The sequence below is a fragment of the Neolamprologus brichardi genome, chromosome 1 (assembly GCF_056152115.1).
Source record: "Neolamprologus brichardi isolate AB-2024 chromosome 1, ASM5615211v1, whole genome shotgun sequence".
NCBI lineage: Eukaryota > Metazoa > Chordata > Actinopteri > Cichliformes > Cichlidae > Neolamprologus > Neolamprologus brichardi.
Genome location: NC_142104.1, coordinates 42,151,306 through 42,174,020, shown reverse-complemented (window position 1 = coordinate 42,174,020; position 22,715 = coordinate 42,151,306). Strand labels below are relative to the sequence as shown.

The window sequence follows — 22,715 nt, the reverse complement described above, 5'->3', positions numbered from 1 at the left end:
ACCAGAAGATCTACAGGCTAAAAAGGGGACTTTGACATGTACAGTATTCAACACTCAAACAATAGCACTGACTGGAAATGTTAGACTTGATACTTCTGCTATTGTTAAGAGGACGCATGCAGTGAAGGCTTTGGCGTTTATTACTCTGTCTTGATTGTTAACTCCACCTTTTGTTATTGCAGTGGACAAATCACCACAGATTTAGTAAAAAACAATTCATGTGGGCAGAAAACTTCAATGAGCTTTATTCAAGTCCGTTCTAGATGGTGAAAGGCGATCAGAAAAAGTTCTCCCCGACACAGTATTGCACGACGTCAAGCCTCATGAGCCTCAAGGCCAACTGCTTTGCTAACGTTTAAAAATAGAGGCAGTAGAGAAAATATGCCATCTGAACATTTTTCAGTAGTTTACCTTTTTATAAATAGATTTCGGTCACCGTTCATTGATTGAACCCTTTATATACAGATACTTAAACACAAACATGTGCAGAACTGTGCATTTTTCAACGAAAATGCATCGACTAACAAGCCAGAAAACAGATCCTGACGTTTGCACTGTTTGTGTTTTTTTAATTGAACCTACACAGAGAGAATTCTGGCTTGTTAGTCGAAGTTATTTTAGAAAAACAAATCTTACCAACCTGTTTTTATCCTCTGAACAATCAAGAAGAAATTTACAGTCAAACATCAAGCAGACGGGATAAAAATCATATATACAGAAATGTGACATACTGTACAGCGTGCATGTGTGGATGCAGACATAAATACACTTAAATACAAACAACTCGTACCTGCTACTGTGTTGGAGTACAATTTCAATGGCACACCATGATACTGGCGTTAACTCGAGAATATTTTGTCTCCCACTAGCTTTTACAGGCATGAGGGTGCTCGCCAAAGTAACAATACAGACACCTTTGGCTTTACAGTTTAAAGGGAACAGAGTGGGAGAGGTGTAGTGCTTCGGAGCGTCCACGAAATGATTACATACACATTTGGAGTTTCAGTGCATAGTTTAAACTCAGCATTTTGATTATGTGATCATGTGCAACACACGAACTCAGGCAAACAAGGAAAGCAGCAGCTGGTGTGTGCAGGAGATTTCTTAGTGTTAAGTACGGGTGTATATGGCTTTCTGCAAACGGTGCAGCTTTTCCACGAGGGTCACGTCAAACAAACTCTTTTCTCGTCTCCTTTCCAGTGTGGCTCTTAAAAAATGAAAGAAAAGAAACTGAAGGCAAGCAAAGCCAACGGCTTTAAGGCTTGGTCTACTTACAAACATAAGAAAACTTAAATCAGATGCAAACAAACTGTCGTCCCCGCCCCCCCATTACATTTAACAGAGAACAATGTGTCGTTTCAGGTTTTACTGTGTATGCACAAAGTTATTCACTGAAATCTCTGTTAGCTTTCATATGTACCCTTCAGCCAGTCCAGGAACGACTCTGCCTACAGGGTTCCAGTGAGGCACATGAGAACGAGCACATGTACGGTGAACAAGTAAGCCAGAAAGAAATATCGAGAGCGAGTGCGACTCGTCAGCAGCCTGGAGAAGTAAAGGCTCCGGCCTCGGAGCCACCGTCGACACGCCACCATCCCTCCTTTCACCTGCGAGGAGAAACAGAAGCGATCAAAGAAATGCTTACATTTGAACTGGAGAAGCTCCAAACACGGCTTTAGTGCACTGGCCCGAATATATGGGGACCCTAATTAAAAGACTAACAAGACTTATTGGGGCCAAGAGTCCTCGTCATTAAACCTTTTCTGTAATGGGCCATTGTAGGTAGGGATGCACCGATACCGATACTGGGTATCGGCCTCAATACCACATTTTCTAAAGTACTCGTACTCATTAAAAGTCCCCCGATACCGAGGACCGATACCACGGTCTGAGACCTGTCTATGTTTGAGTGGCATGTAAGGGGTTAATCACAGGCCCCGAGTGCCCGCCCCCAGGCCCCGAGTGCCCGCCCCCAGGCCCCGGCTGCAGCTGAGAGCTGAGAGAAGGGCAGGCGAGACAAGTCAGCCGTGTGGAACTATTTCAAAGTGAACAAAGATGTGAAAACAAAGGCGGACTGCAAATTGTGCTCAGCGAAATTGTCCAGAGGCTCTAAAGGCGCATTTAACACAAGTAATTTAATCAAGCACCAAAATCCCAACACAACAACGAGTACAAAGAGTTTACCCACGCTTATTTACCCACGCTTATTTACCCACGCTTATTTACCCACGCTTATTAGCACAGAGGAGCATAGCTGATGCTACAGCAGTGGGACGGAAAATAGTTGGGCATTTTAAACACTCCGCCTTAGCCTACTCCCGCCTCGAGGACATTCAGGGACAGCTCAACCAGCCAATAAAGAGACTGCAGCAGGACGTACAGACGCGCTGGAACAGCACGTATTACATGCTCCAGTCCCTCATTGAGCAAAAGCGAGTGCTGGGCGTGTCCGAGCACGAACTCCCTGACTATCTCACCGCTCACCAATGGGCTCTTATGGAGACGACTGTTGCCACGCCCCCTTTGAGGAACTAACTAAAAAAGTGAGCAGCTACGACGCACTAGCCTCTGATGTCATCCCAGCTGTGACTGTGCTAGTGAGACTTCTAAACAGAGAAACAGACGAACAAATTTAAAATTAAATTTTGTTTTTTTATAATTATTTATTCTGTAATATGTTGCATACAACATGCTTTTCATTTTAAATAAATGTTCTTAATTCCAAACCAGTCCCTTGTTTTTTGTTAAATTATAGGACTAAAGCTGTTACCTGTAAATTTAAATCATGTTTTTATTAAGTACTCGGTATCGGTATCGGCGAGTACTGAAATGCAAGTACTCGTACTCGTTTCCAAAAAAGTGGTATCGGTGCATCCCTAACTGTAGGCAAAGTAGAGCAAAGAAAAATGTATCTAACACTCTTTATTTGATCTCAATGACGTTCTATAAATTCTCAGTCTCAGACAGTTTGATCCATGTGTACTCCATTTTCTTTTTTTTTTTGCATGTGCAATAAGTGACAGTTTTCACATCGCTGTGGAGGAATTTGTACTCAAACCACACTGGAGAGTTCAGAGCATGAATGGCCTGTTTATGGTCACGGCAAAACATCCCAACTGAATTTGACTTTAAGCGGGCCACTTCAAACTATAACTCTGGTTACTTTTGTTGTTAGTTTTATGGGGGGTACAAGTTCACAGGGTCAGGTAGGATAATAAATGTAATCACCTTTTAAAAACTGCATTTTGTATTTACTCAGGTTATCTTTGTCTAATATTAAAACTAAATATGGGATTCATATTTTTCCACAGCACATCCATACCTTACATACAGTGGGGCAAAAAAGTATTTAGTCAGCCACCGATTGTGCAAGTTCCCCCACTTAAAATGATGACAGAGGTCAGTAATTTGCACCAGAGGTACACTTCAACTGTGAGAGACAGAATGTGAAAAAAAAATCCATGAATTCACATGGTAGGATTTGTAAAGAATTTATTCGTAAATCAGGGTGGAAAATAAGTATTTGGTCACCTCAAACAAGGAAAATCCCTGGCTCTCACAGACCTGTAACGTCTTCTGTAAGAAGCTTTTCTGTCCCCCACTCGTTACCTGTATGAATGGCACCTGTTTGACCTCATCATCTGTATAAAAGACACCTGTCCACAGCCTCAACCAGTCAGACTCCAAACTCCGCCATGGCCAAGACCAAAGAGCTTTCGAAGGACACCAGGAAAAGAATTGTAGACCTGCACCAGACTGGGAAGAGTGAATCTACAATAGGCAAGCAGCTTGGTGTGAAAAAATCAACTGTGGGAGCAATCATCAGAAAATGGAAGACATACAAGACCACTGATAATCTCCCTCGATCTGGGGCTCCACGCAAGATCTCATCCCGTGGGGTCAAAATGATCATGAGAACGGTGAGCAAAGATCCCAGAACCACACGGGGGGACCTGGTGAATGACCTGCAGAGAGCTGGGACCAAAGTAACAAAGGTCACCATCAGTAACACACTACAACGGCAGGGAATCAAATCCCGCAGTGCCAGACGTGTTCCGCTGCTGAAGCCAGTGCATGTCCAGGCCCGTCTGAAGTTTGCCAGAGAGCACATGGATGATACAGCAGAGGATTGGGAGAATGTCATGTGGTCAGATGAAACCAAAGTAGAACTTTTTGGTATAAACTCAACTCGTCGTGTTTGGAGGAAGAAGAATACTGAGTTGCATCCCAAGAACACCATACCTACTGTGAAGCATGGGGGTGGAAACATCATGCTATGGGGCTGTTTTTCTGCCAAGGGGACAGGACGACTGATCCATGTTAAGGACAGAATGAATGGGGCCAAGTATCGTGAGATTTTGAGCCAAAACCTCCTTCCATCAGTGAGAACTTTGAAGATGAAACGAGGCTGGGTCTTCCAACATGACAATGATCCAAAACACACCGCCCGGGCAACAAAGGAGTGGCTCCGTAAGAAGCATTTGAAAGTCCTGGAGTGGCCTAGCCAGTCTCCAGACCTCAACCCCATAGAAAATCTGTGGCGGGAGTTGAAAGTCCGTGTTGCTCGGCGACAGCCCCAAAACATCACTGCTCTTGAGAAGATCTGCATGGAGGAATGGGCCAAAATACCAGCTACTGTGTGTGCAAACCTGGTAAAGACCTATAGTAAACGTTTGACCTCTGTTATTGCCAACAAAGGTTATGTTACAAAGTATTGAGTTGTATTTTTGTTATTGACCAAATACTTATTTTCCACCCTGATTTACGAATAAATTCTTTACAAATCCTACCATGTGAATTCATGGATTTTTTTTTTACATTCTGTCTCTCACAGTTGAAGTGTACCTCTGGTGCAAATTACTGACCTCTGTCATCATTTTAAGTGGGGGAACTTGCACAATCGGTGGCTGACTAAATACTTTTTTGCCCCACTGTAGCTACATAACGTCTGTGAAGCTTCTCAGTCATCCAGGTCATCGTAGTCAAAGGAGCTTGCAAAGAAAAGCGTCTGGACTTCTTTAAGTTACTTGAAGACGTTTCACCTCTCATCCAAGAAGCTTCTTCAGTTCTAAGGTCAAATGGTGGAGAGTCCCAGATATAAACCTAGTGGGAGTTTCCCCCCACAGAGGGACAAAGGACCCCCTGATGATCCTCTAATCGCCTGAGCCAAGGTGTGAAACTGGGTGTGGGTCCCAATCAGCCAGAGTTTCGGGTGAGCTCATTGTGAAACCTGGCCCCACTGTATCATGTGATTTCCTGAGGTCAGATGGCCCAGGATGTGAGTGGGCGTTAAGGCGTCTGGGAAGGGAACTCCATCTATAATCTATAATCCAGTTTTGAGTTCCCTTCCCAGACGCCTTAACGCTTCTCGGATGAGAGGTGAAACATCTTCAAGTAACTTAAAGAAGTCCAGACGCTTTTCTTTGCAAGCTCCTTTGAATAGCTACATAACATTTGCATGTCTAATGGCCCAAATAAGCTTCCATACTTTTCTTTCATAATAAAATTTTAAAAACCCAAACAAGTCTGTCACACTCACACCTGTCTGCCTCTCTGAGCTCTCAGCATCACTTTTCACTGATCTTTGTGTTTCATTATCGCTGCACAGACCTAAACAGCCACTATGAGCTTGTTTTCTCACGTCATCAGTTTATATGACTCCACGACAGCCGTAAGGTTACGCTGTCAAACACACCGTTCTGCAAAAGACTCGAAAAAGCTGGATCAGTACAGTAAGCAAATCAAAGGAAAATAAAACAAGCGTGCCGAGTACCTTTCGTGTTATGAGAGGCTGGTTTGGGTTGAGAGTTAGAGCTTCCCACTCCTCTTCAGCTTCCATCTCGATACTGAAGTCTCTGTGACTGTCCCTGGACGGACTGGAGGCAGCACTGCGCAACAAAAAACTCATTAAAGATCTGCTGTGTTGACCAATAAGCGTCAGGTGTACGGGTGAGTGACTGCATCTGGCTCCAACCTCTTTACTCTGTCTTCAGCGAGACGCAGAGCCTCCTCGGCAGTCTCTCTCCTGGCTCTCTCATCTGCCAGACTCAGCTCCACCTCCAGCAGCCTTAAACACAACCACACCCAGAGATAATGTTAGCATGTCTACGACTTCAACCGACCGTGCGGATCTCTCCAGGAGATCCAAACTGAAGACACGACTGAAGGCTGTTTGTTTTTGTCACCTTTCTCTCAGCTGACTGGCTTCAGCACTTTCACTTAACATGGAGTCGTTGCTCTTCTCCTGTGGAGCCCCTGGTGCGACTTCAGTGTGAAGTAAACCCTGGTAGGAATGAGTGCAGGATTACAGGTATAAACACACAAGAGCGTACAGAGAAAACAACGCAACTGGATTCAGTGGCAGCTCAGATTTGAGTTTTTGAGCATATGTATATAGAGCTTTACCTGCACCTGGCCTTGGCTTTCCAGCCAATGACATCGATTCTGGGTGTCCCTCAGAGTCTGGGAAACAGCCCTTAGCTGAGCTGTAACAGCAGCTTTCTCCTCCGCTGCCTCCTGCAACTGTGAGTATTGATAACCCAGAGAGGGGCAGATGGCTGTTTGACTGTTTTGTACATTTAGAGTTATTCAGCATTCAGTTGCTTTTATATTTGTATATTATTTTGTAGGAAATGAGAAACAAAAATCATGAAATCAAACCTTGAACATTTGATTGTATTGTAGTGTGGTTTAACCCTTTAAGACCTACCATAGAACCACGTCCGCCAGAGCTTATATTATATTTTTACATGCTGTGGAGCCATTTTTGGGAGCATTTCAAGTTGATATACATCAATACAACCATTATAGCCCAGATTTTAATAATTTGTCTGCATTAAGTGCATAGTAATTACATAAATTGCAAAAAAGTGCAATAAACTACAAAAAAACTGAAAATCGTTTTTGTTTTTTTAACATATATTTCTAGTTAGAAAAATTTAAGAGGCTTATCCCTCAAAACTGTAAATACAAAAAAGTTGCACAAAATAGTTTCCCACCACAGGAAATTTATTTTGAGTGTCTTCATAGTTTTATTTTTGAAATACACCAATTTTTATATACTGCAGGAAAAACGAAAATAAATATTATAATGCAAATTTGCAAAAAACCAGCATATGCATCAAAATAAACTATTTCCAGCAGTGCAATATGAGTCCTAAGCATCCCAGAAATGACACAGAAAGTCATAAAGTCAAACATAACTTTTAAAAACACCAGTATAAGCTCATAAGGCCCTGATGGTAAAAAACTACATTTCCGCGAAAATACCGTCACTCCGGTTTCGGGCAGGTCATGGAGGACATGCGATAGTTCACACTGATGGACGTATGAAGTGTTACGAACAGCTGATCGGATCGGCAAAGCGTGTTTCTGGAATATTATGTTTTTGTTGCTGCAAGTGCTTTTTATGCAGTTTTTGCAAAGCTTTATGTGGAAGGAAACTGTGACCGAGGACAAGCTGATGGCATAAGATGTAAGTACAACTCCTCTGGTTTCATATGCAAAAAAAATTATTGCGCTAGCTCACGTGGTTGCAGAGCTACCGGGATTTAAAAATAGTTACGCAAAACGGAGCGTGCCCGCTCCGACCGGTTTTAAAGGGTTAATTAGACAGCTTGCCTACACTGTGTGTATCCTACAGGACGTTTTGCCTGCTTACAAAGGGCTAGCTGAACTCTGATGGGTTTTGTCTTTAAAGGACAGTCACCTTAAGCGTTTTTATACCTTTGTGTTGAGCTGCTGGAAGTACTGGTCTCGCTGCTGAATCTCATACATACAACGCTGCAGATCTCTGTGAAGCTGCCTCCTCTCTGCATCCAAACGACTCACCACCTCCTCCAGACCGCTTTCCTGCTGTATCGGAAGAAATGGGATCGTTTGGTGTCACAACTACCAAGAGAAAAACTGGTTTATCAACCAGGATATCTAAACAGTTTGACTTAGGTAGGATTTCCTGTTCTGTGTGCTGGTTATTGTTTGTTTACATATGCAGATACTTTTTTCAAAACATACAAAGTCAAATCACAGTCAGACATTAGCCAAGAGTTTTCCCTGCTTTGCTCTCCTCTCTACTAAAGCTTAAATATGACTCGTGAATAAAGAGCAATGTCTACAGATTCTACATATTCATATGCAGATATCTGTTTATGATTAGTCTCTGTCGTTGTGTCCTTGGGCAAGACACTTCACCTACCGCCTACTGGTGATGGCCAGAGGGGCCGATGGCAGCCTCGCTTCTGTCAGTCTGCCCCAGGGCAGCTGTGGCTACAACTGTAGCTGCCTCCACCAGTGTGTGAATGTGAGAGTGAATGAATAGTAGTGATGGGTCGTTCGCGAACGAAACGGCTCTTAGAGCCGACTCTTTGAAGTGAACGACGCGAGCCGGCTCCTTATTGGGAGCCATAAGGTTTTTTCAACGTCACATTAGAAAGGTATAGTAATCATCCACAACTATTTTCAGTTGCAGATGATAAAGGATTCAGAAAGTTTATTCATGCAGGTCCATATGACAGAGAATATGCATGTTATTTTTGTTTTCATATTTTAATTTGTATTTAATTGTGTTGTGGTTTGCAGTGTTTTGTGTTGTTTCACTTTAAATTTGTTTAAAAGGAAAAAGCTGAAAATTTAAATAGTTAAAAGTTGAACTGTGACAAGCTGGTTTTTGTATTATATGATTTATTTATTGTATTTTATGTGGAGTGAATAAATAAAAGTATATTTATGGTGGCCCTTAGAGACAAAACACATACAAACTCCAAAACACGTACAAAACACAACAGAAGTCCTCCAGGATGCTAGGCACAGTGTTGAGCTTTTGTTACCTAGTGGCTACACAAGCCAGGAAGTGTCAAAAACCGGATTTGGTGTGTGGTAGTAACAGGTAAATGAACTTTTTTTAAAAATTATTTGAATATATATGAGTGCTTGTGTATAAATACACAAACACTACACACATGCTTTCAATTGTGTAATTTAAGTGATCTAGTAGCTCTGCTTTGGAGTTTGTACGTGTTTTGTCTCTTGGGACCACCACATATATTTATATATAAACATATATAAATAAAACCACTTTTTTTTTTACATTAGTAATTCGTTTTCTGCATAATTTTAGATTATTGTTAAAGATAAATTAATTAAAGCAACAAAACAACCTGAAGAGCCGGTTCGGAGCCGAAAGAGCCGGATCTCTAAAAAGAGCCGGAAATCCCATCACTACTGAATAATGGAATTGTACAGCGCTTTGAGGGTCTTGAAAAGCACTTTATAAATGCAATCCATTATTATTATTATTATTATGATTAAATTCACTGTGACCGTGAAGGTCAAAAGCTGCACAAGTGCATCTGTGAGTCACAACCTCCCAACAAAGGAGGACAGCTGAGAAGTGTAACTTACTTTAACCGGCAGGTCCTTCGGCTCAGCGTCAGATCTACATAACAAAAAATGTGTTAAAAATTAAAGTAAAATTAATTTAATCTGTGTGCATAACAGTGCTGCAGTCAACCTTTCAAGCCTTCACATAGACGGAGGAACTTACTTTGCTTACTAGCAAATACAGTAACACACATTTCCTGTTTCCTGTATGGAAAAACCTTTGAGCCAGGCAGCTTTGGGAATACTTTTAAAACGTGAATAGGAAATCGTTTCCTTCCTTCACCTCTGATCTGCTGTTGCTTCCTGCTGGCTTCTCACTTCTTTGTGTGCCATTTGTTGCAGTTCGTCCATCTTCCGATGCATCTCCTGCGATGACAGTAAACAGAAAGAAAATGCATCATTCACAAAGACAAACAATGCATTTAACATTTATGTTATTGAAGTGAAGTTTTAAACAGACACCACAGCGTGAGTATTTAACAAAAAAACAAACAATGGGATGTGAAACCAAAAGCACATCTAAGCTGACCCTGCATGCTGTTTGAACCACAGAACCACAGCAGAGAAAAGGAAGTGCAAGCAACAGCCAAACTTGACTTACCAGCCCATCTGACTCAGTCTCCAAGGCACTGACGCCACTTCCCTTTGACTTTTCCGCGCTCGCCGTACCGACAGTCTCTGGGCTCGACCCTTGCCTGGACTCAACCACTCTTTTAGCCCCGGCCAATTCGTCCATCAGCCGTTCGCGATCGTTTTGGAGACTGGCCATGGATCTGGAGAATGCTGACAGTTGCCTGCTGTAAGTGTTGTTTTCCAAAATGACTTTTTTTAGTTCTCTTTCCTTTTCTGGCAAGACCTCCGTCAGCTCGTCCAGCAGCTTGTTCAGCTCTGCGTGTGCGTCTTTACTCTCAAAGGCTTTTAATTTGCGAGTAAGGATGTCCCTCTCTTTGGCAAACATGGCCAAATCTGAAGTGGTGTCCCGCAAACTGCGCTCCACCTTGTTTAAGGCTGCCCGAGTCTCTCGGAGTTCTTCATCATATCTCTGCCTGAGGACCTTGAAGTCCTCGATGAGCTGGTCTCGGTCATTCTGCAAAGCAGCCATTGCCTTGCACAGGGATTCATTCTGAGCCTTGGTATCTTTGCTTTGCGATTTAGCCTCTGATAACTGCTGCTCTATTTCTAGGAGGTCTTTTGCGAGCTCTGCCACCCTCTGATCGGCAGTTTCTCGCTCATTCCTCATCACCTCCACCTCGCGCTCAAAGCCATCCAGCTCACTGTTGTACTTTTCCTCAGCTTCTGATAATTTTTTGTCCGTTTCATCTTCCAGCTGCTGCATTTTCCCCTTGAGCTCATCAGCTGAGAGCTTCTGAGAAAGAAGTTTTTGTTGAAGGTCGTTACATTCAGATGCTTTGGCTGTAACAGCTTCCTGCAAGTCAGCAATCACCTTGCCCCAGTTTGTTGACTCACTGTCTTTTCTCAGAGTTAACAGTTCCTCCTCCAGCTTGGACGCACGAGCTTTAAGTTTAGAATTCTCTTCCTTTAACGCATTGCTTGCTTCTTCTTCCTTCTGGACGTCCAGCTGAGCCTCTCTGTGTTGCTTTTCAGCTGCAGCTTTTTGGGTTTCGAGGTTTTTGATCACCTCCTGTTGCTTCTTTAGCAATACTTTCAACTGGTTGTCCTTGAGGGACAAAACCTGATTTAAATCCTCCCTGTATCGGACCAGTTGAGCCCTGAGCATCGCGTTCTCAGAATTGAGATCATCCATCTGATGTAACAGTTTTCTAATTTCGTGTTTGAGGCCTTTGGCTGCCCCACCTTCCCCATCGGGAGAGCCCTCTTTGCCCTTTAACCCTAACTGACTCTTTGCTTCCAGTATTCTGTATTCCGACATCAGCCGTTCCCGTTCGCTCTGCAAAGACACCATTGAGTTCTTGAACGACTCCATCTTTGCTTCCATCTGCTCCTTTTCCTGGATAGATCTGTTTGCTTTAATTTGCAGACTTCGGACCTTGGCCTCAAGCGCTCTCAACTCTTTGTCCGTCTTTTCCTTTTGGTATCGTGAAGACGTCAGCCTGTCCTCGTAAACTGACACCTGGTTACGATAGTTAGCCTGCAGTTGCTCCAGATAGCCTGACATCTGTCCATCTTTGCAGGACAGTAGAGAGGAGATCTCAGCATCTTTGCTCTGAAGGAGCGTTTTGAGCTGCAGACAAATCCCCTCCTGCTTCTCAAAGTCAGCTTGAGTTTTGTCATTTTGAGACTGCAAAAGGAATATCTGAGCTTCCATGTCTGCGTTTATCTTCTCCACTTGCTGTAGACTGAGCTGCATTTGGGAGATCACGTCTTCTTTGTCAGCCAGCTGCCGTTTCACTGCGTTTTTCTCTTGCTCTGTTCTTTCCACCTGAGCGCTTAGCTCCTTCACCTGCACAGTCATGAGCTCTGCGCTCTCGCCGAGTTCAGCATTGCTTGCGCTCATAACAAACAGCTGCCTCTGATGCGCAGCAGCAGCTACAGAGTATTCGTTCAGCGTCCTCTCCAGTCTCGACTTGGTCACCCGTAACTCATTCACCTCTTTGTCTTTCATTCTCATATCTTCCAGGAATCTTTTAATGATGAAACCTTGCTCAAGGAGCTGATTGTCCTTCTCGTGTAAGGTTTTTTGGTACAAATCATTCCAAAGTTTGGTAGCATTAGCCCCGTGTGGTGTGGAAGCTAACGCGGACAGCTTTGCGTCTTGAGTCTCAGCCGCTCTCTTTAGAGTATTTATCTGCAGATCTCGGGAGTCTAGCTGCTGCCTCAGCTCATCAACAGTTTGACTTTCTTTCTCTTTTAAATCCTTGAGATCATCTATCTGCCGCTGTAACAAAAACTGATTCTCTATGTAAGAGTTTATTTTTGCTTCTTCTACATTTTGAGGTGTCAGATGTGATTTCTGATTTTCAGACTGTTTATTTTGCTGTGACACTTGAAGAGCCAGCTGGTCTCTTTCAGACTCGGCACTCTCAATCTTTTCTTTGGCTTCCCGGAGATGACTCTTGTGCATGATTAGCTCAGCTTCAGCTTGTTTACCTCTCTCCTCTAAATCTGCAATCTTCTCTGAGCTTTTCTTCAGTTCTTTCTCCAAGTGCTCACACGTTGATTGCGAGCTCTTCAAAGAGCTCTCCAAATCTAAAATCAGTTCCTGGTATTTGATGCAGTTTTGCTGCAGCTGATTTATCTCCTGATGCTTTTCTTTGAGCAGCTCTTGCAGCTCTTTCTTCACGTTCTTCGAACCCTCGTTGCCTCTCTGAACCGTCTTGAGTTTCTCCTCGAACTCTTTGACCAACTTTAGCTGCTCCTGTTCTTTTTCGTGACGAATCTGATCGTTCATCTCCTTGCTAGCTGCAAGTTGAGCGGAAAGCTGTGCAGTTTGGGACTGCAGGGCACCGACGGACTCGGTCAGTTCGTCAATCCTTTCCGAGTTCTTGAGGATTACAGTCTCCAAATATTCGTTTTCACTCTTCACCTTGTCTGAGACCTCTTGAGCGTTCTCAAGTTCCTCTTGCAGAAGTGACTTGTCATCCTCCAAAATTCTCACCTTCTCATTCAGGTTAATAGTCTCTTGGCGGTGCCTGGTGATAATGTCTTTGAGGTCCTTAACTGCGTCATCTTTTATTCCCAACTGCGACTCATAGTCATTCTGTATGTTCTCAATTTTCTCTGAAAGAGTCTGCTTCTCCCTCTGCACCAAGTTGTTGATTTCCATTTGAGCAGCAAGTTCAGTTTTCTGAGCTTCAATCTGAGCAGTCAGTGAACTATTCAAACTGAGTGCTTCGTCAAGTTTGTTCTGCATGTTGCTTGTGTATGTATTGGTTTCCAGGTTCTTCTTTTCCAGCAAACAGGTAGCTTCTTCCAGCCTTTCTGCTAGCTGGATATTTTCAGCTTCCATCTCAGCAAGTTTCACTCTCAGAGCCTCGAATGAATCCTGAAACGGGGCCGTCTCTGCCTCCAGTTGTTGGTTTTTATTATTTAGATCACACATCATCTCCATCACCTGTTTCTTGATTTTCTCATTCTGCTCCTCCAGCTCCTCGATTCTCTGCCTTTTCTCTTTGGAAACTTCCTCCACTTTTTCTTTCATTCTTTTATTTTCTTCCTCCATCTCTCGGACTTGCTTCCCCAGGATCTCCATCTCACTTTCGTGCTTGTGTACTTTTCGGAGGGCTTCCTGCCTGTCTCTTTTAGCTCCCTCCAAAAGCTGCCTCATCTTGTCCATTTCACTGCTGACATTTTCATACGCTTGCAAAAGAGACTCGTACTCTTGCTTGAGCTCTGCGTGTTTCGACTTCCACTTGGTCAGCTCCTCTGTTTGAGAATCTTTGAGCGATTCGAGCTGGCACGAGAAGGCTTGTTTCTGCTGAGTGATGCTTTCTATAGTTAGTTTCAAACTTTCGCAGGCTGCAGATAGATTGCGATTCTCGTTAAGGATGCGGTCGACTTCAGTGCTCATTTTGTCCTTCTCTTCGGAGAAACGTGACACAGAACTTTCCAGGTCCGTATTTTCTTGTTTCAACTTTAAAAGAGATGACTGCAGAGCAAAGTACTCGGTTTCTTTTGCTTCGTGTTTGGCTGACAGATTTTCTACTTCTTCCTTGAGCGCTGCATTTTCCTTCATGAGTTCTTTCCTAGAAACCAAAGCTGCTTGAAGTTTCCTTGTTAGAAGGGTAACTTTGTTTTGGTTATCTGGATCATTCATCCTGGCACCCTCATCAGGAGATTTCTGAAGCTCACCACCCTCTCTTCTCATCTTTTCAGTAGTGTTTTCAAGCATTTTGCTTTGCTGTTGTAGCTGAATTTCAAGGGCAGCAATTAGTTCCTCCTTTTCTGAAACTTGAGCTTGAGAAACTAACAAGGCATCATCTCGCTCCTTTAGTTTTGCTTCAAAGATTTCTGCACATTTGCAAGAAAAACAGACCCCTTCTTTGTCTTGTTCAACGGGTGCATCATGCTTCTTCAGCAGCTGCTCTTTTACCTTCTCCGACTCCTTCGATTGCTTTCTCAGGGAGGTCAACTCATCCCTCAGTTCATTAAATAATTGGACAAAATGTTCTTTTTCCTGCTTCAGCGAATCCATATTCCTCTGTGTTTCAGTAAACTGCTCCTGCAGATGTTTAAGCTCCTTAGCCAAAGATCGGTTGTCCTCAGTGAGCTGCTGCTCTGTTTGTTCTAATGTCTTCTGAAGGGTCAAAACTTCAAAGGATTTCTGCAAAATTAAATCAGCTTTTGTTTCAAGTTCTGCTTTCATCTGATTACTTTGCTCCAAACAAGCTTCCTTTTCTTTCAATAAGGTTTGATGCTTCTCTTCATTTGCATACATATGTTCCTCTAGTGAAGATTTTAGGACGCACAGTTGAGTCTCTAAAGCCTTGTTTTTATCAAATAAAGACTGATCCTCCTGTTGGGTCTTAACCTCAGCAACTCTGGCTGCATCCCGATATTTGTCAACCTCTTCAATTTTCTCTCTTAATTCGTTCTCTACGATGTGCAGTCTTGATTTCAAAGAATCTGCTCGTTGCTCCATGGCTACGAGAGACTCTTCTTTATTGGCCATCTCAAGAGAAATAGCCTCTAATCCGGATTTAGTAGCTTCAAGTTCTGTTTGCAGGCTTGAGAGAGAATGGCATTGGCTCTCTTTCTCAGCCAAAGACATCTTTAAATCTTGAAGAGTTTTGTCTCTCTCCTCGACGAGCTGTCTCAAAGTTTGCAATTCATCCAGATAACAAAAGGAGGTTTTGTTGAGTTCCTCCATTTCTCTGGTGTTCTCATCCAAGCTTAACTGCACTGCGTTTAGCTCGTTCGTCTGCTGGCAGTGTTGCTCCAAGAGCGCCTTGTAGTCATCTTTTAGTTCAGCGAGCTCTTGAGATAATTTCTTTTCATTTTCTTGAGCTTTCTTTATTGATTCTTTGCGTGCCAGCAAGGCGGCCTGGGCTTTCTTCTGTAAGGTCACCTTTTCTGACTTTACCTGTGCAAGCTCATTTTCTAAGTCAACAGCACTAGCAGCAGAGGAAGACTTGTCCTTTAACTCATCTTTGCACGTCTTGATTTCATTTTGAAGCTCTTCTAATTTCTGCATCAAGCCCTTGCTGTTCTGCTCAAATATCTCTTCCTTCTCGGCAGCACTGGACTGCAGCTGCTCGACTAGTGAGTCTTTCTCACTGAGCATTTGTAATGTTTTTGACAAATGAGCTTCTTTATCATTTAAGATGGTTTGCAAACTCTGTTTTTCTGACTCTAGCTGTTCCAAAAGCGTTTTGCTTTCGGTGTTATACTTAAGAAATTCTCCCTCTTTCTCGAGAATTTTCTTTTCAAGTTGGGAAATATTTTCTTTATGCAATTCTGCTGTAGCTTGAGCTTGACTTTTGGCTTCCTGCAGTTGTTCGTGCAACAGTGAAACCTCAGTTTTACTGCTTACGCTCTCTTCTTTTTGGTTTTCATATTCTTCAATCCTCCTTAACAGATCTTTTCTCACAATAAGCGCAGCTTGCAGCTTCTTCTTCACTGCATCTTTTTCTTTCGATACTTTTGTGAGTTCACGTTGTAGCTCATCCTTTTCCTTAACTAGCATGAGCTTCTCTAAATTATTTTTCTCAGTTTCACTTGAACTGTGCGAAATATGTTCTTCTAACTGTTGCAAAATCTCTTTATGTGCTCTCTCCATGCTCTTTAATTGTGCCGAGAGCGAGCCATTTTCCTCACCAAGTTTCATTCTCTCATTTGAGGCGGACTCCATGACCTGGGCAATGGATGCATCTTTTTCCTTTATCTGCTGAGTAAGGCCAGCAAGCAATTCCTTCTGTTGACTGATCTGAATGCTCATGCAGCTGATTTGCTCATCTTTTGTTTGCAATTCATCACATAAAGAAGAGTGTTTAACAGTAGCTTCTTTCACTCTTACTAACTCGGCATTAAGCTGAGTCTGTAAATGCTCCACAGCCTCTTGCAAAAGAGCTATTTGTTGACCTTTCTCGCAACTATTCTGCTCTTTCTGATTAAGTACAGTCTGTGTTTTTTCCAATTCTGCAACAGTTTTAGCCAACTCGGTTTCCAAAGCATCTACCTCACTTTGATGACTTTCTTGTAACCATTTTATCATGTCCTCCAACGAGGCTTTTTCTTCATTCAAAGCAGAAGATTTCAATAGAGAGGAAACTTTGTCCGTTTTTCTCACTACCAGTCTTTGTAACTCGTCTTCCACAGCTTTGAGAGCCTGCTGCAAAATATGGTTCTCGTTCTCCTTTTCCTGGATAGATGCTAACACGTTCTCAAGCTGAATTCTGGATGCGGATGCCTCCAGCTCTTTCGTGCTCAGTTGATTAGAGCCCTCCCTAATGGCAGAGGAAGCCTCTGCTAGTTTCTCCTGCAAGCTGTCCATGTCCTGTTTCAAAGCATTTACTTTAACATCTTTAGATTTCATCTCATTTTCAACACTTTTCAATTGTTCTGCAAGAAGGTTCTTTTCCTGCTTTTCTCTATCCAGAACTAAAAGCCACTCTTTCTCTGAATCCTGCAGAATTTGTTCTATTTTTTGAATGTTTTCGTTCAACTGAGAAATTTCTTCATCTTTGGCACTAACCTTTGCTTGAAGGCTCTGCTTCTCGGACGTCATTCTCTCCACGAGTTCATTCACGCTGCTGGATTTCTGCTCCATTTGAACCTGCAGCTCCGCCAGCGTTTCTTGACGTCTTCTTTCTAGCTCTTCTTTCTCTGCAAAAAGTTTCCTAAATTCCTCTTTCAAATGTGTGTTTTCATTACTGAGAGCAATGTGAAGTTTCTGATTCTCTTCCTTTGACAATCCTATCTCCTCATTCAGTCTCTTATTCTGCTCTTCCAACTTCTGCATTTCTGAAACCAGCTGAGATGCATGTTTGGCCTGGGCGCTGTACTGACTATTGATTGCGTGGAGAGCCATTTCTCTCTGTTCGAGGTTTTCTGTCAGTGCATTCATCTGTGCCACGACCTGAAGATGCTGTGATTTGAGTCTTTCTATTTCGACGGTCAACAACGACACGCTCGCTTGATGCGAAGCAAATGCGTCATCTTTTTCCTTTGAAAGACTGGAGTTCAAATCCTCAGCTTTCCCCAGTTTCTCCTGGATCACATGCGAGTTACTTTTCAGCGTCTCTATGGTGGTCTTTGCAGTCTGATATTCGTTATTAGAATCATGCAATGACATCCGGAGCTCAGACACCTCGTCTGTCGTTTGAGAGAGTTGCTTCCTCGAGTCTTGTAACTCTTCTAAGGTGGCAGCATATTTCTCCTGCAGGTTATTGAAGGCACTTTGGGTTTCTTCTGCTGTCTTTCTACATTTTTCAGACTCAGTGGACAGTAACTGCATTTGACTTTGCAGCTGTGATGCCAACTCTGTACTTTCCATGAACTGAGTTTTGAACAGCAATGCTTCGTCTCCTCTTTTCTGGAAGTCCCGGAGAGCTTTCGATTGTTCCAAAAGAGCTGCTTCTTTTTCTTCCAAGGCCCTTTTGAGGTTTGTCACTTCAGATGTCTGTACTTCCAGGTTGCTGTTGAGCTTTGAGACAGATTCCTCGAGGTGTGATATCTTTTCTTTCAAGCTCTCACATTCTGCCTCTTTGGCTTGTAGATGTGAAGTCAGACTATCAAAGGCAGCGGAAGAAGTACTTTGATATTCAAGACTCGACTCCTCCTTTTTCTCCAAAGTATTCTTTAGTATGGAAGACTCTGATGTCAGACTGTCAACTTGGCCTCTGAGTGTACACACAGAATCTTCAAGCTCCAAAATTGTGCCTTCTTTCTCTTTCAGCAGCTCCCCCCGCTCAGCAATCTCACTGTTGAGCTGCTGGATCGAATTCTCCTGCTGTTTCAGGGCGTCGTTTATTCCTTGGATTTCCAAGTTGAGATTTGCAGCTTCTTGGTTTGCTTTGGCCAGCTCTGCCACTGCTTTCTGAAGTTCCGATTTCAATCGAACATTCTGTTCACTGAGGGCTTGAATGTTGTCGTGAAAATCAGTTACCTCTGCTTTCCTCTGGCCCTCGTCCTGGATCAGCTGACAATTTTCTGCAGTGAGTTTCTGCACAGACGCCTTCAGGTTAGTAATTTCCACCTCCATCTCTGAAGCGCTCTCATTCATGGCCCCGAGCTGAGCACTGAGCGAGATGACAGATTCATTTCGTTTATTCAGCTCATCTTTGTGGTTCTGAAATTCGTGTGTTGCTTCTTTCAGTGTTTGTTCTTTCTGCTGTAGTTGCTGTTTGGCCTCCACGCATTCTTTCCTGAGCATCTCTACCTCAACCTGCATCTGTGACGCGAGCTCTTTCTGTAGCGTGACTTCATTCAGAGACACACTACATTCCTCAACTTTCTGCTGCAGCATGACATCTTTTTCCATTAGTCCTGACTTTAAAACTGATCCCTGCTCCTGAAGCATAGACACAGTATCCTGAAGCTGCAGCAGCTGGTCCTGCTGGGCCATTATCTGTGAAGTCTGCTCTGACACAGTTCGGTCTTTTTCAACCAAGGACATGCTCAGCTGATCGACCTGCATTTTTAAACTATCGATCTGCTCTTGTAAACTCTGAAGCTGTTGCTCTTTCTCCCTCAGATTTTTCAACAGATTAGCACATTCGTTTGTTTTCTCGAGTAGACCTACAGAGATTGCCTGTTCGCTTTCCTTGAGGACCTTTTTTAATTCATCTGTTGCTGCAGCGAGCTCCTCTTTCTCCTTCAACAGACTAGCAACTGTTTTTTGACTATCTGAGATCTGAATTTCAAGGTCCGAGGTTTTTTCTTGGAGAACAATTCTCTCAGCAGTAAGTTCGGAAGCTGATTTCATGTTCTGTGCCAACTCTTCCTGTAGTCTTTGATTATTTTCTGTTAGACTGCTAATCTTCATGCTAAAGCTGGAGTTCTGGTCAAGGGTCGCTTTAAGCTGCCCATCAAGGTCAGATAGAAGCTGCCTTCGTTGTGCAAGCTCCTTTTCTTTGGATTCACATGCAGCACGAAGCTGGCGGTTCTCCTCGGACAAAGCTTGGCTGTGGCTTTTTAAACTAGCCAATTCTGTTTTGCTCTGCTCAGCTTCACACTCAAGCTTTCCAGCATTTTCCTCCATGGCACTGATTCGGTCGCTTAGAGACCTGATAGTTGTGTTTTTGTTATTCAGTTCATCTTTGTGCTTCTGACATTCCTGAGATGACTTTTTCAACAGTTCGTCTCTCTCTCCCAGTTGCTCTCGGAGTTGTGAGCGTTCCTCAATGAGCGATTCCGCCTCAGCTTGTAGCCTGGACGCGATATTTTTCTGGTTTTCAGTTTCCTTCTGCAAACTCTGGAACTCCTCCTGCTTCTGTTTACACATTGCGTCCTTCTCCAATAACCCAGACTTCAGACTACTTTGTTGTTCCTGAAGCAGAGACAGAGTTTCCATTAGCTGTGCTTGCTCATTTTGTTGGGCCTCTATTCGTGCTTGAAGTTCAGTGACAGTCTGCTGTTTTTCGGCGAGGTCGTGCTGCATTTTGTCCATCTTAGACGTCAAGCTTTGCACCTCTTCCTGCTGCTGGGTCACCGTCTCCTCTCTTTCCCTGAGTAGCTGCTGGAGCGAACTACATTCATTTGTTTTTGCCAACATGATCTCAGAGGTTGAATGTGTGCTTTGCTCAAGAACTCTATTTAGCTCAAGAGTTCGAGTAGTTAGCTCCTCTTTATCTTTTTGTAGCCCTTGAATAATTGTGTTACTTTGTGAGTGTTGCATTTCCAATTCAGATATTTTGACATGCAAGGAATCCATCTCGGCTGCAGCCTGTGAAATATTTTTGACATGCTCAGTTACTTCCAATTCAAGCCCGTCTCTCTCTTTTGTAAGGACTTGCACTTGATTCTCCAGACTGCTGTTGAATTCAAGAGCAGATGTAACCTTTTCATTTAGCTCTTTTAAATTCCTACGTTCGAGTTCAAGCTCCTCATTCAGGTTTTCTTGGAGCTGCTCTTTTTCAGTCGTCGTGCTTTTTAAGAGATTTTCAAGCTTGGAGATATTTTCAGATTTGCTTTGAAGTTCATTGCACAGTTTCTCATTTTCAGTGTTGAATTTCTGCCTCTCGTCCTTTAGCTGGCTTTCGAGTGATGCCATCTTTTCCATTTTCTCTTGCATTACTTGCTTGACATTCTCTTCACTCAGGACTTGCTCGTCTAATTGCTTTGATAAGGTCTGAAAGTCTTTGTTATACTTCTCCACCTGTGCCAAAAGCTTATTCTGTTCTTCCTTGAAAGACTTGAGCTCCTTTTCATACGTCTGCTCTTTGTCATTAAGCTCTTGCTGTAGTTTCTCATTACTTGCATTTCTATCCTTAAGCTGCAAAACAAGTCCTTCTGACTCCTGTAGTTTCTGTGCAGATGTTGCCAGCTGTTCCTTTAGTGAACCGATGTGCGTTTCACATTCAGAAAGATGATTATGATGGCTCACATTCTGCTTCTGGATTTCTCCTCGAAGGTCCTGAATAGTCGTCTTATCCTTTTCAGCCTGCTTGATTAAGTGTTTCACCTCAACTCCTTTAGACTCTCGTTCATCTCCGGCCTTGACCATCTCCATCTCAGCTTCCTTAAGTTTCTCCACCAGCTCTGTGATCTTATTATTAAGGGCCTGCTGGTCTGAATTCTGCGATTCTTTCATTATATTAGCCTCCCTCTCTGCCTTACTCAGTGCATTTTCTACTTGCACCAGGCTCTCCTCTTTGAGTTTGATCTCTTGTTTCAGTGCTGTGACCTGCTCTGCATACTCAGCCATGTTCCCAACAAGAGTTGATATCTCTTTATCCTTTTCCAGCAGAGCATCTTTAAGGTTATCGATTTCCCGCTCGCAGCTTTGGAGGTCATAAATGAGCTGGGCTCGTTCCTCCAAATGCGAGGTGTTCAGTTTGTCCAGCTCCTCGTTTGTCTGATCAAGGTCAGTTTGTAATGTTTCAATGGTGACATCTTGTTTTTGCGTCTAAAGGAAATTAGGGAGGAAAATTAGGAGGCACCTTTTTCTTAATCTTTACAGGCAAAACAATGAAAATCTTAAAAAATCTTTATCTTTTCAAGCATACCTTCTCTTTCAGCACACTCAGCTTTTGTGTGAGATCCATAACTTCTGCTTTCAACTCAGAGCATTGTTTCTCTGATGTAGCGTATTTCATGGAAATGTTCTCAAACTGAAAAAAACAAAAACAACACATTTAAAGACTGAAAAATTGCGAATCATAACACAAAGAAAAAAGGAGGCCAGCTCTTACAGTGTGCTCCGTCTGAAGGAGCTTGTCAGACAGCTCTTTGCACTGAATGTCTTTTTCACTCAGTGATTGTCGAAGGCTGCTGATGAGCTCAAGTTTCTCAGATGTCTTGGCCAAAGTATTCTCCTTCTCAATCAGGGAACTTTGCAGGCACTCCTGTGTGTCAGTCAGCCTAAAGGAAAAAGTGACAATCGATTGAAGGAAGTCTTGAAAATAATTAAAATCTTACAGTTCATATATTAATGTCTTGTGATCTAAACCATCACAAAGGACCAAAGCCGTACTCTAGCCATACTTTAACCCCAATGAAAAACTCATTCACTCATCTTGACTCTTTAGTAGGGCTGCCACGATTAGTCGACTCGTCACGATTACGTCGACTATCAAAATCGTCGACGACTGATTTAATAGTCGACGCGTCGTTTGAAGCTTTGTAAGATCCCAAAAGACGCAGGAATAAGTAGTAGGATTTAAGAGTGTAATAACGGACTGAAACAGAAGATGGCAGCATTGCATGTACAAGGATGCCAGCTGCCGTTAAACCCCGAAGAAGAAGAAGCAGCTCTGTCCCAGAATTCATAGCGCAGCCCAGCTCAGTTTCCAACAATGGCGGCAGCTAGTTAGTTTTAATATTACTCTTATTATTCTTTCTGGGTCACAAAATAAACGTTAAACATATTTTCAGGCGAGAATGTAGCTGTGTAAACCTCAAATATCTGCTCAGTTTATCAAGACACCACATATTTTCAAAAGCGCTCCGACGTTTTCGGAGACGTCTGTTAGCCACTAGCTCGATAGCTAGCCGGGGGCTAGGCTCACTAGAGCCGTGAGAACACCGGACTCCCGGCAAATCGTTTTCAAACCCACCACCGTCTTTCGCTACTCAGGTTAAACATGATATATAAGTCACTTAGATAACTTAAAAATGTTATTGTTTGGCTTTTTTTAGTATTTTATTTGTTCCTGAGTAAATCGGTTTGGCTGAGATTAAAGTTATAGTTTTTACACAGCTGAATAAATGTCAAGCAGACAGCTGATTATCAGAAGTGTGAGATGCTCGAGAATTTA

General features: G+C 42.9%; 1 protein-coding gene across 4 annotated transcripts in view; it reads right to left on the bottom strand.

Annotated features, from left to right (window-relative positions):
* Positions 1–223: 223 nt before the first annotated feature.
* Positions 224–22,715, bottom strand: part of LOC102783469 (uncharacterized) — a 54,569-nt gene continuing 32,077 nt past the window's right edge. For 3 of the 4 annotated variants that reach the window (XM_087842547.1, XM_087842552.1, XM_087842557.1), the window contains 11 exons: positions 21,651–21,819; positions 21,465–21,569; positions 9,980–21,364; positions 9,662–9,744; positions 9,400–9,433; positions 7,726–7,854; positions 6,406–6,522; positions 6,186–6,283; positions 5,975–6,067; positions 5,774–5,888; positions 224–1,607 (listed from right to left, as the gene is read on the bottom strand). In XM_087842547.1, coding sequence (XP_087698673.1) covers positions 1,449–1,607; positions 5,774–5,888; positions 5,975–6,067; positions 6,186–6,283; positions 6,406–6,522; positions 7,726–7,854; positions 9,400–9,433; positions 9,662–9,744; positions 9,980–21,364; positions 21,465–21,569; positions 21,651–21,819 — 12,487 coding nt within the window. In that variant the 3' untranslated portion in view covers positions 224–1,448. The remainder of the gene's footprint in view (positions 1,608–5,773; positions 5,889–5,974; positions 6,068–6,185; positions 6,284–6,405; positions 6,523–7,725; positions 7,855–9,399; positions 9,434–9,661; positions 9,745–9,979; positions 21,365–21,464; positions 21,570–21,650; positions 21,820–22,715) is intronic. The other variant, XM_087842562.1, reaches the window with a different exon arrangement.